This window comes from Vulpes vulpes, chromosome 15 (assembly GCF_048418805.1).
Source record: "Vulpes vulpes isolate BD-2025 chromosome 15, VulVul3, whole genome shotgun sequence".
NCBI lineage: Eukaryota > Metazoa > Chordata > Mammalia > Carnivora > Canidae > Vulpes > Vulpes vulpes.
In genome coordinates, this window is record NC_132794.1 from 8,017,763 (window position 1) to 8,032,759 (window position 14,997).

A 14,997-nucleotide genomic window follows, 5' to 3' on the forward strand; every position below is an offset into this window, starting at 1 on the left:
TCAAAGGAATAAAAATACTGAATTCAAATAGCTTCCAACATAACCAGTTAAAAAGGAACAACATGCTTCTAAGTCTGATTTCTCCATACAACAGGCACTTGGATTCTAACAGGCTATGCTAGCACAGATTCGCACATGATCAAATCAGGTGTGCTTTGCTCTTCAAAGGAGTCCCAATATGAGCAACTCCCACCCCATTCCAAAAGTCTGCTGACCACCTGGTTGGTTGTAACTTAGAATGCATTTCCCTATGAAAAGCCATGTTAGAAACACCAGTTAAATGTCCACCACAGCTCCTTCCAGGAAGCTCCTGGTTACAGAGGTAAAGTGGATACCAGGAGGACTACAGAGTTAACAGGGCGAGTCCCCAGACCATGAGAGTCTATATGACTGTGTAAGATGGAGTCTTACCCGGGTGCTGAGGACAGAGATCTGGTACAGGAAAGACAAAGAGGAAAGCTAAGAATTTCCTCTGAAACCTGCTTGAAAAGATTCCTGTCTGCAGTAGTCTCCCTCTTCCTTTTGGCATTCACTCCATCCTCCAAGGATCTTTCTTCTGCAACACCCTCAAGTTTCACTGGACCCCTGATTTAAGCACCCCCGACCCAGGGCATGCCCACCTTCCAAGTGCATACTTTAAACATCTTTCCTCTTTTTTTTTTTAATTTTTTTAAATTTTTATTTATTTATGATAGAGAGAGAGAGGCAGAGACACAGGCAGAGGGAGAAGCAGGCTCCATGCACTGGGAGCCCAACGTGGGATTCGATCCCGGGTCTCCAGGATCGCGCCCTGGGCCAAAGGCAGGCGCTAAACTGCCGCGCCACCCAGGGATCCCTCTTTCCTCTCTTTCATGTCTCTCCGCATTCAGAAGACCTGACTGCACTAAGGTATGCTGAAGAACCCGCACAGCTTGCCTACAAGTGTTTGCATTTCACTCTTCAGCCCAAATGATTTCCTAATCCAGTGGTAGTCTGCATATGTGCTTTATTTGGCAAGTCCAATAGTTTCTGTTTGCTTTTTAGAATATAAATGTGTTGTTTCTGATCTGGTCACAGGGGCACCTGGGTTGAGATACCCACCAGATTCTCAGGCAGTGTAACAAACAGAAGTGAAAACCTATATTTTGAAGCAGGGGTAGTTACTTTCCCCCAGTTTGGTTAAACACCACCTGAGACCCAGCCTTCCCTGTCAGCTTTCTTTTTTTTATTTTATTTTATTTTTATTTTTTATTTATGATAGGCACACAGTGAGAGAGAGAGGCAGAGACATAGGCAGAGGGAGAAGCAGACTCCATGCACTGGGAGCCCAACATGGAATTCGATCCCGGGTCCCCAGGATCGCGCCCTGGGCCAAAGGCAGGTGCCAAACCGCTGCGCCACCCAGGGATCCTCCCTGTCAGCTTTCTTATGCAGGTGTTGCTCTCTCAAACTTCTCCTGAATCTATAAATTCTCTAAAAGTTTTATGTCTGGGCAGCCCTGGTGGCTCAGAGGTTTAGCGCCACCTTCTACCCAGGGCGTGATCCTAGAGACCCGGGATCGAGTCCCATGTCGGGCTCCATGCATAGAGCCTGCTTCTCCCTCTGCCTGTGTGTCTGCTTCTCTCTCTCTCTCTCTGTGTCTCTGTGAATAAATTTAAAAAATAAATAAATAAACGTTTTATGTCATTTTTCAAAGTATCCTCCATTCAATGCTGGCAGAGGTATAGGTGGGGCACATGCTTATAAATACATGTCATTAACTGGGTGATGGCCACTAAGGAGGGCACTTGACCGGATGAGCATTGAGTGTTATACTATATGTTGGCAAACTGAATTTAAATAAAATATTTTTAAAAATTGAAAAAAAAGAAAAATAGTCACAAAAATACATATCATTTATAAGTAAAATATTCTGTGTATTCACATTTCTAATATGTGAATCAGGGAACAGAACAATATTTATAAGAAACAAGTTTAGATTTAAATATTTAAATTCTACTAATATCAACAACTGCTTAGAATGTGACCAGGTTACTGAGGGCATTGGCTCAGATAAAGAAATGGGCCTCCTCCATCAAAGAGAATGGCATACCTGAAGCTACCTACACAGACTCCATGGGAAGTGATGGTCTTCTAGTCAAAGGCAACACTTAACTTAGAGGAAGGACATTTCCCCCTCTTTTTTAAAAAATATTTTATTTATTTATTCATGAGACACACATACAGAGAGAGGCAGAGACACAGGCAGAGGGAGAAGCAGGCTGCATGCAGGGAACTTGATGTGGGACTTGATCCCAGGACTCCAGGATCATTCCCTGGGCGGAAGGCAGATGCTTAACTGCTGAGCTACCCAGGCATCCCATATATTTCTCCCTCTTAAGCCTTAAGACACCAAGGCTTGTTATGTGCTTGGGTGAAAGATTTGCTAATAGTCTAGGTCCTACCACAAAGCAGGGTTGATTTCACTAGCACTGAGATGCATAAAACTAACGGTTTTTAGGCAGCAGAGGTTCAATGTCATTTCAATGACATTCCTTCTAGCATGGGGACAGTTTTACTCACATTCTTCCTTGCTGCTACACTGTGAATACTGAATTCACCGAATCATTACTGTGACTGAAATGACGTCTACTCTACTTAAAATTATGTGTTCCACCTGCTTCACTTCTACCATGACCAATGTCCACACACAAGCATTTCTGCTATTAACCAAGTCAACCTTCCTTGTTTCTCACCTATTCCGTGCTTCCATTCTGAGCCAAATTTCACCTCAGGCTAAGCCCCTTGGCCAGGAGACGATGTGTAACCATAAGTTTATAGGGGGGCATAAGAATCCACTTGGCAACAAGTACCAACAGGAGTTATCAAAACTCAAAGTATTTTTTAAAAATTTTATTTATTCATTCATGAAAGACAGAGAGAGAGAGAAAGGCAGAAACACAGGCAGAGGGAGAAGCAGGCTCCATGCAGGGAGCCTGACGTGGGACTCGATCCCAATCCCAGGTCTCCAGGATCACGCCCTGGACCGAAGACAGTGCTAAACCGCTAGGCCACCCGGGCTGCCCAAAAGGCACAGAGTATTAAACACACACACACACACACACACACACACACACACACACACACACACACACAGCTCAGCCATAGAAGATGCTACATGAGTTTATCTGGTGTTTAAACTAACCACCCTTTAATAACATAGCTACCTCACAATGCTAACTAGGTCAGCTATCATGAGCCTGAATACATTAAAGAAAGGGTCTGAATCCTTTTCTTTGAAACACCTAAAAGGAAAGAAAAAAAGACTATATACAACTGCATTCTTTATATGTACAGCTTACTGACATAATTATAAACATTTCCTGATAGTTTTTTTTTTCTCCACTGGAAAACATTTGGTTTCCATACTTCTTTTTCTTAACTTTTTTTTTAAATTTTTATTTATTTATGATAGTCACAGAGAGAGAGAGAGAGAGAGAGAGAGAGAGGCAGAGGCACAGGCGGAGGGAGAAGCAGGCTCCATGCACCGGGAGCCCGACGTGGGATTCGATCCCGGGTCTCCAGGATCGCGCCCTGGGCCAAAGGCAGGCACCAAACCGCTGCGCCACCCAGGGATCCCTCTTTTACTTAAATTTAAACTTTGTTCCAAAATAAACAACTGAGGCACCCTTGACTACACATATATGGGGAACCTGGGTGGCTCAGTTGGTTGGGTGGCCCACTCTGGGTCTCGTTCAGGTCATTCATTATTTTGGGTTTGTGGGATTGAGCCCCAAGTTGGGCTCCACACTAAGTGTGGAGTCTGCTCAAGATTTTCTCTCCATCTCCCACTGCTCATGTGTGTAAACTCTCTCTCTCTTTAAAGTAAGTAAAAATCAGGCAGCCCGGGTGGCTCAGTGGTTTAGTGCCACCTTCGGCCCAGGACGTGATCCTGAAGACCAGGGATCAAGTCCCGTGTCGGGCTCCCTGCATGGAGCCTGCTTCTCCCTCTGCCTATGTCTCGGCCTCTCTGTGTGTCTCTCATGAATGGATAAATAAAATCTTAAAAAAAAAAAAATAAAATAAAAATAAAATAAAATCAGTAAAAATCTATTTATTTATTTATTTATTTACTTATTTACTTATTTATTTATTTTATGATAGTCACAGAGAGAGAGAGAGAGAGGCAGAGACATATGCAGAGGGAGAAGCAGGCTCCATGCACCGGGAGCCCGATGTGGGATTCGATCCTGGGTCTCCAGGATCGCGCCCTGGGCCAAAGGCAGGCGCCAAACCGCTGCGCCACCCAGGGATCCCGAAATCAGTAAAAATCTTAAAAAAAAAAAAAAAAAAAGAATGGCATGAGGCCCTAACCATTCTTTAGAAACAGCATTAAAACTTTTCTAGCAGCAAAGTCAGAGGAAATACAGTGAGCTATATCTACAGAAAAAAAAAATCTGTTGCACAAAGAAACCTAGGTAGTGAAAGCGGAGGAAAGAGGATGCTGCATAAAAGTCCCAGAAGACCAGCACAGAGCTTGGCTTATCTTTTTTTTTTTTTTTAATTCTTTATTTCAATTCAATTTAGTCAACATTTACTGTATTAGTTTCAGAGGTAGAATTTAGTGATTCATCATATACAACATCCACTGCTCACTGCATCATGTGTCCTCTGTCATGCCCATCACTCAGTTACCCCATCCTTCCTCACACCTCTCCTCCAGCAACTCTGTTTTCTTTCCCATAGTTCAGAGTCTCTCATGGTTTATCTCCTCTGATTTTGTTATTTTATTTTTCCTTCCCTTCCCCTACATTTATCTGTTTTGTTTCTTAAACTCCACGAGTGAGATCATATGATAATTGTCTTTCTCTGACTTATTTCACTTAGCATAATACCCCCTAGTTCCATTCACACTGTTGCAAATGCAAGATTTCATTCTTTTTTGATGGCTGAGTAACATTCCATTATTATACATATATACCACATCTTTATCCATTCATCTGTCCATGGACATCTGGGCTCTTTCCAAATTTTGGTTGTTGTGGACACTGCTGCTATAAACATTGGGGTGTATGCTTGTATCCTTTAGATAATTATCTACTAGTGCAATTGCTGGGTCATGGGGTAGCTCTATTTTTAACTTTTTGAGGAACCTCCACACTGTTTTTCAGAGTGGCTGCACCGGTTTGCATTCCCACAACACGTAAAGAGGATTCCCCTTTCTCCTCATCCTCACCAACATTTGTTGTTTCCTGAGTTGTTCATTTTAGCCATTCTGATCTGTGTGGGGTGGTATCTCATTGTGATTTTGATTTGTACTTCCCTGACACCGAGTGATGTTGAACATTTTTTTCATGTGTCTGTTGGCCATTTGTATGTCTTCTTTGGAGGGAGCATCCAATAAATTTTGTCAAGTGAAATGAAATAATGGAAAATATCAACAACACACTAGCAAAAAATCAAGCAACAATCTTCACAGAATGTGCAGGCCTGATGTCCTCGGATGCAGGCGGACAAAGAATGTGGTGACCACACATATGTGAGCAAGCACAGCCAAGAACAGAGCCCTACCTGATCCAAAGGGGAAACAGTCCAGCCAAGCCCAAGTGGGATAAGCTAACCCACAGGCTCACACACTGGATGTATACTCTCCTCTGTCACTGAGGTTTTGTGGGTGGTTGTTACTCAGCATTACTGTATGGCATAAATTAACTGATACATCTATGCTGCTCATGAAGTGCTAAATGTTTTTTAACTGTTTGAGGAATTGACATTCCCTTAAGGGAGGACAAAGGCAAGGGATCTAGAGCCTGACACTATCTGTTCTGCCGCTTAGTACTGGTGTGAGTGACTATGAGAAAGTTGCATTAGTGGCTCCTCCCTCCATTTCCTTAACAATAAGATGGAGACAATACTGGTGTACTATACTATAGCACTAGTATACTACAATTGAGATTAAATAAAACAATTAATGTAAAAAATTTACAACTGAGTATGGCACATAATGACTCCATAAATGTTAGATTTAAAAAGGCTGAACTTGGCAAAGATTGTGATTGAATAGGGTAACTCCACTTCTACAAAGATGTGGGCTAAGAAATTTTTGGCAGGCAGGGCCCAGGATTCTGTGTTAATACAAAAATAGGACAAAGTTCCAAAATTCTACTCCATAAATTATTCTAGGCCAAAATTATTTTGACTGTGTTTTAAGAGCCAAAGTCAACTTAAATACCCATCTTAGCTATAAGAAAATCTCATTAAAGCACCTTGAGAACACACATCCTAGGGGAGATGAGTGATTGCTTAGTGGGTACAGGGTTTCTTTTTGGCGCTATGAAATGGTTCTGGAACAAGACAGGGGTAATGGTCATACAACATTATGAGTCTACTGAAAACCACGGAATTACAGACTTTATAATGGTTCAAGTGATGAATTCTATCTTAATAAACTAAGAACATATGCCCTCAAGCAATACTGCAATTACAAACTGACAGTTGCAAGTTAGAGGTACATTAAAAACAACAGGAGACGCTGGCTTTACCATAGGTACTCTCCTCTGACAATACATAACTGGCCCAATTATCTATTAAGGCCATTCCTAGCTCATGATAATAAAACCCCATTAGCTATATAAAATAGCTAGCTCAGATTTTTATTGATGCTTTTTAAGTGCTAAGCACTCTTTAACTGCTTTGTAAACAGTTTTTCTCAGTAGGGGCATGAGTGGCATTTTAAGTGGGACAATTCTTCCTTCTACTAGACTTAGTATCTCCAGGCAACCACCCCACCCCTGTCCAAATACCCTGTGAGAGTCCTCACAAACCTACAAAGTAGAGATTGTACTACTAATGAGGAAACTGAGGGTCAAAGAGATTGAGTGAACTAAGGTCACAAAGGTATGAGATGGGAGTGTTGAGTTCCACCCAGGTAGCCTGAAAGGTTGTTGCATCTAATACATCCATTACCTGGTATCAAGCAACTTTCAAGTAAAAGTATTAGTTGAAACCTCAGTGACTAGAAGGTCTAAGGCCATGGGAAAGATCAATAAAAGCCAAAAAAGTCTTTTTATGTTTATATAAAAGATTTCTCCATAAGCTAATTATGAACATAATCCTGACTAACAAAGAAAAGGCCACAGCTACATCTTATCTGCTCCTGTGTGGACAACTATCTAAAAACTAAGACGAACAACTTATCCTGATAGGAAACAGGTCTACAATTGATATGGGAAGTCAGTCTAACAACCTACCAGACCTGAAATTTGGGGACTCAATAATGGCTCTTTTAACACAGACTGACTACATTCTTAAGAACCACCACTTGAAAGCAGACCCAGAGCTTCAGTGAAGGTAAAAAAAAAAAAGTGTTCAGGAACTCAGCCCCAGTCAGAGCTGCTGCTGTCTTGCAGCCCTCCTGCCTGTGGGCCAGATTAACTGCCCATTTCTTGGTCAAACATACAAAGATGCCTTGATAAACGGCACAAATACAGAAGCCAGTCAGACCAGCAGTTTATAAAGCTGGACAAGCCTGTGAGAACAAAACCTCACTCACCAGATGCCCACCTTAAGTGGCAGTCTGAAAATCTGCTCTCCTCATTTAATCGGGGGGGGGGCCACAAGCATTCTTATACAAACTTAGTAAAACTGAATTTTACTGAGGTAATAGTTTATAAAAGTATTTTATTTTGTTAAGCCCCCCCCCCCCCCAAGCAGCTTATTCAAATTAGTGTTCTATGAGTCATCATGCAGAGCTTTATTTTTGCTCATTTCCTCCTCTCCCAATTAGGAAGATCTCATTCAACCAGACAACTGACCAAAAAGTATAGTTCCTTCTAATTCTTCTCATTCTTCAAATTTCCTCAGTCCCATCCCAAGTGAAAACAAGTTGTAACAGGAATGTTATAACTGTTATAATAGGAATGTTATAACAGTTACCTTTACAAACTGACTCTTTTCTGCCAAGTGTACTTGAATCTCAATAAATCAATTTGTGGGATTAAGGTCCCACAAAGCTAACTTTCTTCTGTTGAATATGGTACCCCAGTACTGATCCAGACTCCTGGAGCAAATTCTTCCTTTTTTATTTTTTTAACTGAAGTGTTGTTGACACACAATGTTATATTAGTTTCAGGTGTGTAAGATAGTGAATCAACAATTCTACATGTTACATAATACTCGTAATACTCCCCAGTAAGTGTAAATCCTTCCTTTCTTAAATTAACTAATATCCCTTTGTTACACCTATACAGAAGACCTCAGTTTTAAAAAAGAAACAGACTATGATACCCTTACATCTACAATTCCATTTCCCCACCAATTCACATCTGGCCTTGCCAATAATTAGTCTTACTCTAATAACCAGTTACACATTACTGTAATCTATTTTAGCTAATGGAATTCAAGATCAATAGACTCAAGATGTTCTAAGTCATGTTACAGATCTACTAAGCCTAAGCTCCATGTGTTATTCTTATACTTTCTTAACAGTGAGATGAAGACAGTAGTAGGAGTGGCAGGCAATACTCACAGAGCCCTTGCTATGCACCAAGCAGTTTTAAGTACTTCACAAGTATTACTCTAACCCCAAGAAATGGGAGCTATTACCACCAAATTTTCCAGATCAGAAACAAGCACAAAGAAGTTAAATAACTTGCTCAGAATGAGAACTAGTATGGAGCCCAGCTTACATCTGAACCTAGTCGGTCTGACCCCAAGGCTCACACTGTGAACTGCTAATGCTACACTGCTTCTCAATATAAATAAGGATTAACTCAAAACTTAGTCATCAGAAAAGAAGTTTAAATTTTTATTTATTTATGTATTATAGTCACAGAGAGAGAGAGAGAGAGAGAGAGGCAGAGACACAGGCAGAGGGAGAAGCAGGCTCCATGCACCGGGAGCCCGACGTGGGATTCGATCCCGGGTCTCCAGGATCGCGCCCTGGGCCAAAGGCAGGCGCCAAACCGCTGCGCCACCCAGGGATCCCAGAAAAGAAGTTTAGTTAATGAAGTAAACTAGTTAAGGAAGTAAACTGAAGCATAAAAAATGAAAACCCAAATTCATAACCCTTTACTTAGATGGCAACATGTGGAGGTTCTAAAACATGTAAAAACACTGCCACTTTAGTATGTCACAGAGAAATTTAAGTAGGCATTACTTTAGAAATCCTTTGCTCAGCCAATGTGGTGTGGCTTAGCTGAGGTTACCCAAGTACAGACCTTCTGATCATAACATATGCTACTAACTTTCAGACAGGATTACCTTGTTTTCTTCTAAGTTCCTTTTCAATTTTTCTTCCAGATCCCTGGTCTCTTCTGAGCCCTTGAGTTTTCTCTGTTCATAATTTTCACATGCCTCGTTAAGCTGCTCTTGTAAAACCTGGAACTCCTTCTCAATCTGTGAAATATCTCCCTAAAGGCAAATTACAAAATTAACTATTAAAAATAGTTTAAAATGTCTATTTCTGATCTGGTTCTGAACAGTCTCTTAAAATAGAGAGGAATAAAAGCCAGATGAAAATTTACAAGGGACCCTGGGCTGTCCTGCTTCTCAGGAAAAAAAAAAAAAAAATTTACAAGGGAAATGTCATGATAATTCATTTTGACTTACCTGTTGTGCCTCAAAAGGATCAGATGGCTCAGTATTGACTTCTTGATGTGTTATATTCCAAGACACCTTTGGGGCAAAACAAATACTCAAATTAAATTTACCTCAATTGCTCTAGTAAAATAAATAAATCCATCATATAATGACATTTTAAGACATGCCCACATTTTTTCAAGTTTTTTTTTTTTTTTTTTTTTTTTACAATTTCAGTAATGCTGCATGCTCTCTACAAATACTTGTGTAACGAAAGAGCTATCACGTAGAATTTATTATTTTATCATGTAATAAAAATGACTTTGGTTCATTATTTTTAACATGTTCTTTCAAAGCTTTCTAGAAAACAGGAAATGTAGTAAGGAGGGGGATAAGCCAACAAGGGTTTAATGAATTCATATTCTATAGCATAAACTATAGGAGAACATCAATTTATTATATGCTTATTAGGTAGGAACTTTCATTTGCAGCTCTCGTTTCTCTCCACCTGATTGTCTTTTAACTCCCCCATTCCTCCCCTGTTTTGGTAGGAAAACTGGTCACATACAGCCCAGACTCTGCTTTTTTGGGGCCATCTGTGCAAAAAGTACATTTCCCTTCATTCTCCATGCACTGGGTCTTGTGGGGCAGCACTCCAAGTTGGGAGGCTTCCTAGTCCAGCACTGCTGTAACTAGGTGGGTAAGCTGGTGTGGCATAGGCTTCAAGTACAGAAATAAACCACATCATCCTTATGATGCCATTATTCATTGTTAAGGTAATGTTTTGGCTCCATCTGCTGATTCCTTGATCTTATTTTCCAATTGGTACAAAACTTGGTTAGGGAAGAAGTACATTATTTACTAGACCCCAGAATTCTTTCTGGGTTGCCTATCATGCCCTACAAAAGGGTTCATATATTTTTAACACATTTTGGGACAAAAACTTCATAACCAATATTAAGCCAATAATTTAAAAGAATTTTAGTAAAACCTAAGGGCAATGAAAAGATGAGAGGGAAAATTTCAGTATTAGGATGACTTTTTTCTAATTCAAGTCTTACCTGTATGGCAACCATTTGTGTATGTGGAGTATTTGTTACTTCATTGGTTTTTTCTGGATTTACTTCCCACTTGTTGGCAGAATTTCCACAGTGACCATCATATCTGTTAGACTCACTAAGGGCTGTATCAGCACCATCTGTGCTGCACTCTGTCTTCACTGACACTTCCATAGAGTCCTGAAGGATCTGTGTTTTAGGGACAATCTGGTTCCCAGGAGCATTCTCAGCATTCAAATGATGACCCTCAAAGTACACACTAGCACTTTCATCTAGTCTTTCACTGGCTATAAAAGACGGCACCACTGGCACTGATCTTTGCAGCTGATATTCAGAAGAAACATTAGGCAGAGGTGTGTAAATGTTAGTGTACTGGGGCAAAGTCGGTAACACATTTATGTATGTTGGTGGTGTCTGGGTAATGTCAAATCCCCGAAAGGGGAGGTATGTACAGTATCCTGTGACCAAATGGGGCTGAGTCCAGTAGGCTGGTTTCACATCCTCAGAAGCTGGTTTGGGAGAATTAGAGGATACTCTCTTGTGACTTGCATCCTCAGATACAGGTTGGGCAGAATCAGAAGAGACTTCTTTGGGCTTCTCATCTTCAGAAACTGATCTAGAAGAATTATCAGACACTGGTCTTGGCTTCATAACTTCACAAGTTGATTTAGGAGAATTAGTAGCTACAGGTTTGGGCTTCACATTCTCAGAAACTGTTGCTGAAGATAAATCAGACATTGGTTTGGACTTTACATCTGGTTTAAATTCCCTAGCAGTTGGATTCAGTGGTAGTTTAACTCGTAAATACTCCCCTGTTTTTGAAATTTCTTCCACTTTTGTCTTAATGTTTTTCTTCTTTCTCTTTTTCTTGAGCCGTAAAGCAACTTTCTTCAAAGCAATACAGTTGTCAATCACAACGAAACGAGGACATCCCAGGAGGAAAGATTTCAAACCTCCAGCTTTTTCTAATATCTGTCTAGTTTCTTCTGGGAAGAATTCATATTCTTCAGAGAACATTTTATTACTCATGTCCAAGGGACCATGCTCCTCCAACAACTGAGAGAAATAACTTGAAAAAAAATTATGTTCACATGTTATTATAAGGAAGTGCTCTTATATGTTCATTTGAAAAAAATTATTTTCCCCACAATTCTCCCAAAGCAAAATACAATTTCACTTCCAACTGATTTCAACATCTCCCAAACAAATGTATTACATTCACGTTAAATGTGACAAAAGCTAACTGCAATCAAGGATACTCTAAAAGCAAAATTTTGAAAAAATAAATAAATAAAAATAAATAAATAAAAAAATAAAAGCAAAATTTTGTTTACTTCTCAGAAAATAATCCTTAAAAATGTTTTTGAAAAAAAAAACCAAAAAGGGATTAAAAAGTTCTTTTATAAATTTCAATTACATCATTACACAATCTACTTTAAAAGGAATGAAAAGAAAATTAATTAAACATAACAAGAATGCCAGATGAGAAGAGATGAAATTTCATTAAAATCCAACTGGAATTTGCATGTAGTAAGTCTCTTTTTTTTTTTTTTTTTTTGTAGTAAGTCTCTTAATATTTTTCTGTTTAAGAATATTCAATAATTTAGAGGTACTGAAATTAATCCTGTCTGATCAATAAACCAATACAGTACAGGATCAGACACACAGTAATGGGGCAATCCTTTAATCTACTACCAGTTCTGGATTGGGGCTCACTCCAGTTCTGGGGCTAATTTCTGTTCCCATTCTGTGTCTGCCTCAAAGAGCCTTACTTTTCCATTTGAATTTGATATTCAGTCTGTAACAGTGGTATAACTAGCAAGAAAGACATATACCACACACCACCAAAAAGATTTGCTTTTTCCAGAGCAAAAATATCCAAAGGGATTTTCTTAGTAAATTGAGACTAGCCAAGAAGACAATTTATTTAGAGGAAGGTAAAAACATTTAACACAAAACATTCAAAACATCTTTTGTTTTGAAACAAAAGAAACCACTTTACGTGCAGATGTGGCTGGAGATAAAGGCATAGGACTATTTTTGTTTAACCTCTATTCAAGGTAACTGATACTCTGAAGCTTGAAGACCAAATGCTACTACTTTTTTGTCAGCAATGCTGCTCTAAATACTTAAAGGGTTTTTTGATGACTATTTTCCCCTTAGAATAATCTCTACAATTGGAACTTTATAACATACATATTGTTTTGCAAGATAGCAGGTTGGATCTGTCTTTGCTTTGGGGCGCCTGGGTGGCTCAGTGGTTTAGTGCCTGCCTTCAGCTCAGGGTGTGATTCTGGAGTCCCAGGATCGAGTCCCACATTAGGCTCCCTGCATGGAGCCTGCTTCTCCCTCTGCCTGTGTCTCTGCCTCTCTCTCTGTGTCTCTCATGAATAAATTAAAAAATCTTTAAAAAAAAAAAAAGATGTGGGAATCCCTGGGTGGCGCAGCGGTTTGGCGCCTGCCTTTGGCCCAGGGCGCGATCCTGGGGACCCGGGATCGAGTCCCACGTCGGGCTCCTGGTGCATGGAGCCTGCTTCTCCCTCTGCCTATGTCTCTGCCTCTCTCTGTGACTATCATAAATAAATAAAAAAATTTAAAAAAAAAGATGTCTTTGCTTTAAGATTCCCATCACACTTCACTTTTATTTTTAAAAATATTTTATTTATTTATTTATTTATTTGAGAGAGAGAAACAGTATGAATGTGCAAGAGTGAACCGAAGGAGAGGGGCACAGGAAGAGAGAGAAAAATCCTCAAGCAGACTCCTCACTGAGCACAGAATCCAACACGGGGCTCCATTTCAGGATCCTGAGATCATGATCTGAGCCAAAATTAAGAGATGGCTGCTTAACCAAGCAGCCCAGGTGCCCCTCAAACTTCATTTTTATTTTATTTATTTTTCTTTTTTTAAAAGATTTTTATTTATTCATCAGACACACACACACACACACACACACACACACAGATAGAGATGAGAGAGAGAGAGAGAGAGAGAGAGAGGGGCAGAGACACAGGCAGAGGGAGATGCAGGCTCCATGCAGGGAGCCTGACATGGGACTCAATCCCGGGTCTCCAGTATCACGCCCTGAAGGCGGCGCTAAACCACTGAGCCACCGGGGCTGCCCCTCAAACTTCATTTTTAATGAGAAATCTAAAATCAGAGGCTTGAAGGAGAGTGAGGTAAAAAGAAACCATTGTAGTCTCAGAAACAGTAACCCTTGCTGAGGATTTTAGCTGACTGCTGTAACTCTGGCTCTACCATCTCTCTGAAGAGAGATCCCTCCACATTTGGTGTTTACCTGCCATTAAGCAACAGCAGAATAATTCATGAATGGTGTACCCGTATTTACTTTTTGCTCTTCATGATGAATACTGAAGAGAATCATTGAAAAACAAAGCTTTTCCACCTGGATTAAAGCACTTAAATCCAAACGGGTAACTAAAGAGCAAAGACTACCTACAAGGAAACCACTCTAAGTAATTCAGCAATGAGCTTTCCAATAGCTGGCAATGTCAATGATAGTGCAAATCTGGTGATGATTACCAAGCAACTAATAAAAGTTGCGTTCTTGAAAAACAGTCAAGGATATGAAAAGATGCTCACTATATGCATTTTTAGTGAAAAAGGTTATGACAAAGCTGAGTGTATAGTAAAATCAGTTTATAAATGTTAAGACCTATGTTTTATACATATACATTCTAAAAGCCTGAATGAATATACACCAAAAATTAACTGTACTTATAACTGGATGATAGAATTATTCATAATTTTTTCCTTTATTTTTAAAAAATTCCATATTAATTTACATTATTACTTTTATAATCAAAAAAATTTTTCTCAAAGAGAGCCTCCACATTTTTCCACTGGCTAAGTGGCAATCAATTCTTCTTCCTTTCTTTTTTTCGCAATGATTTTTTCAAGCACTGAAGTAGAACAAAATTTAACTTAATTTGGGTCCCTAGCCCAAAGGGAAACCATTTTATAACCATACTGCGAATAAAATTTTTATAGTCACTATTATTTGAAATGCAACACGAAATGAACTTTAACTCTATACATCTTTCTAGCCTTGAAAAATCATCTCTGTAAGATAAACACTGGGTCCAAACAGCATAAATACAATTTCTTCATAATCCAGTGCTTCACACGGGTTGGAGTCCCTCCGTCAGTGCACTCTGAACATTGGTACTGGTGTGACTGCTTAGCAGACATGAAAGAGGCCAAAGCTCTGCTGAAAGATGGAGTTACAACTGGATTGGTGAGACTGACTCAACTTCCACCCAGTTACACAAGATTCATCTTCGCTCTCATCATTGCTTGTTCTTGTTTAAAGTCTCAGACTATGTACTTCAGAACCAGGGGTAAAAATGAGGCACACTGTGTGTGATAGGAGTTAAAACAA

General features: G+C 39.7%; 1 protein-coding gene across 35 annotated transcripts in view; it reads right to left on the reverse strand.

Moving 5' to 3' along the window:
• TTC3 (tetratricopeptide repeat domain 3) overlaps positions 1–14,997 on the reverse strand; it is a 118,322-nt gene that overhangs the window by 22,252 nt on the left and 81,073 nt on the right. For all 35 annotated transcript variants that reach the window (XM_025987868.2, XM_072740599.1, XM_025987864.2 and 32 more), the window contains 3 exons: positions 10,599–11,664; positions 9,568–9,633; positions 9,220–9,369 (listed from right to left, as the gene is read on the reverse strand). In XM_025987868.2, coding sequence (XP_025843653.2) covers positions 9,220–9,369; positions 9,568–9,633; positions 10,599–11,664 — 1,282 coding nt within the window. The remainder of the gene's footprint in view (positions 1–9,219; positions 9,370–9,567; positions 9,634–10,598; positions 11,665–14,997) is intronic.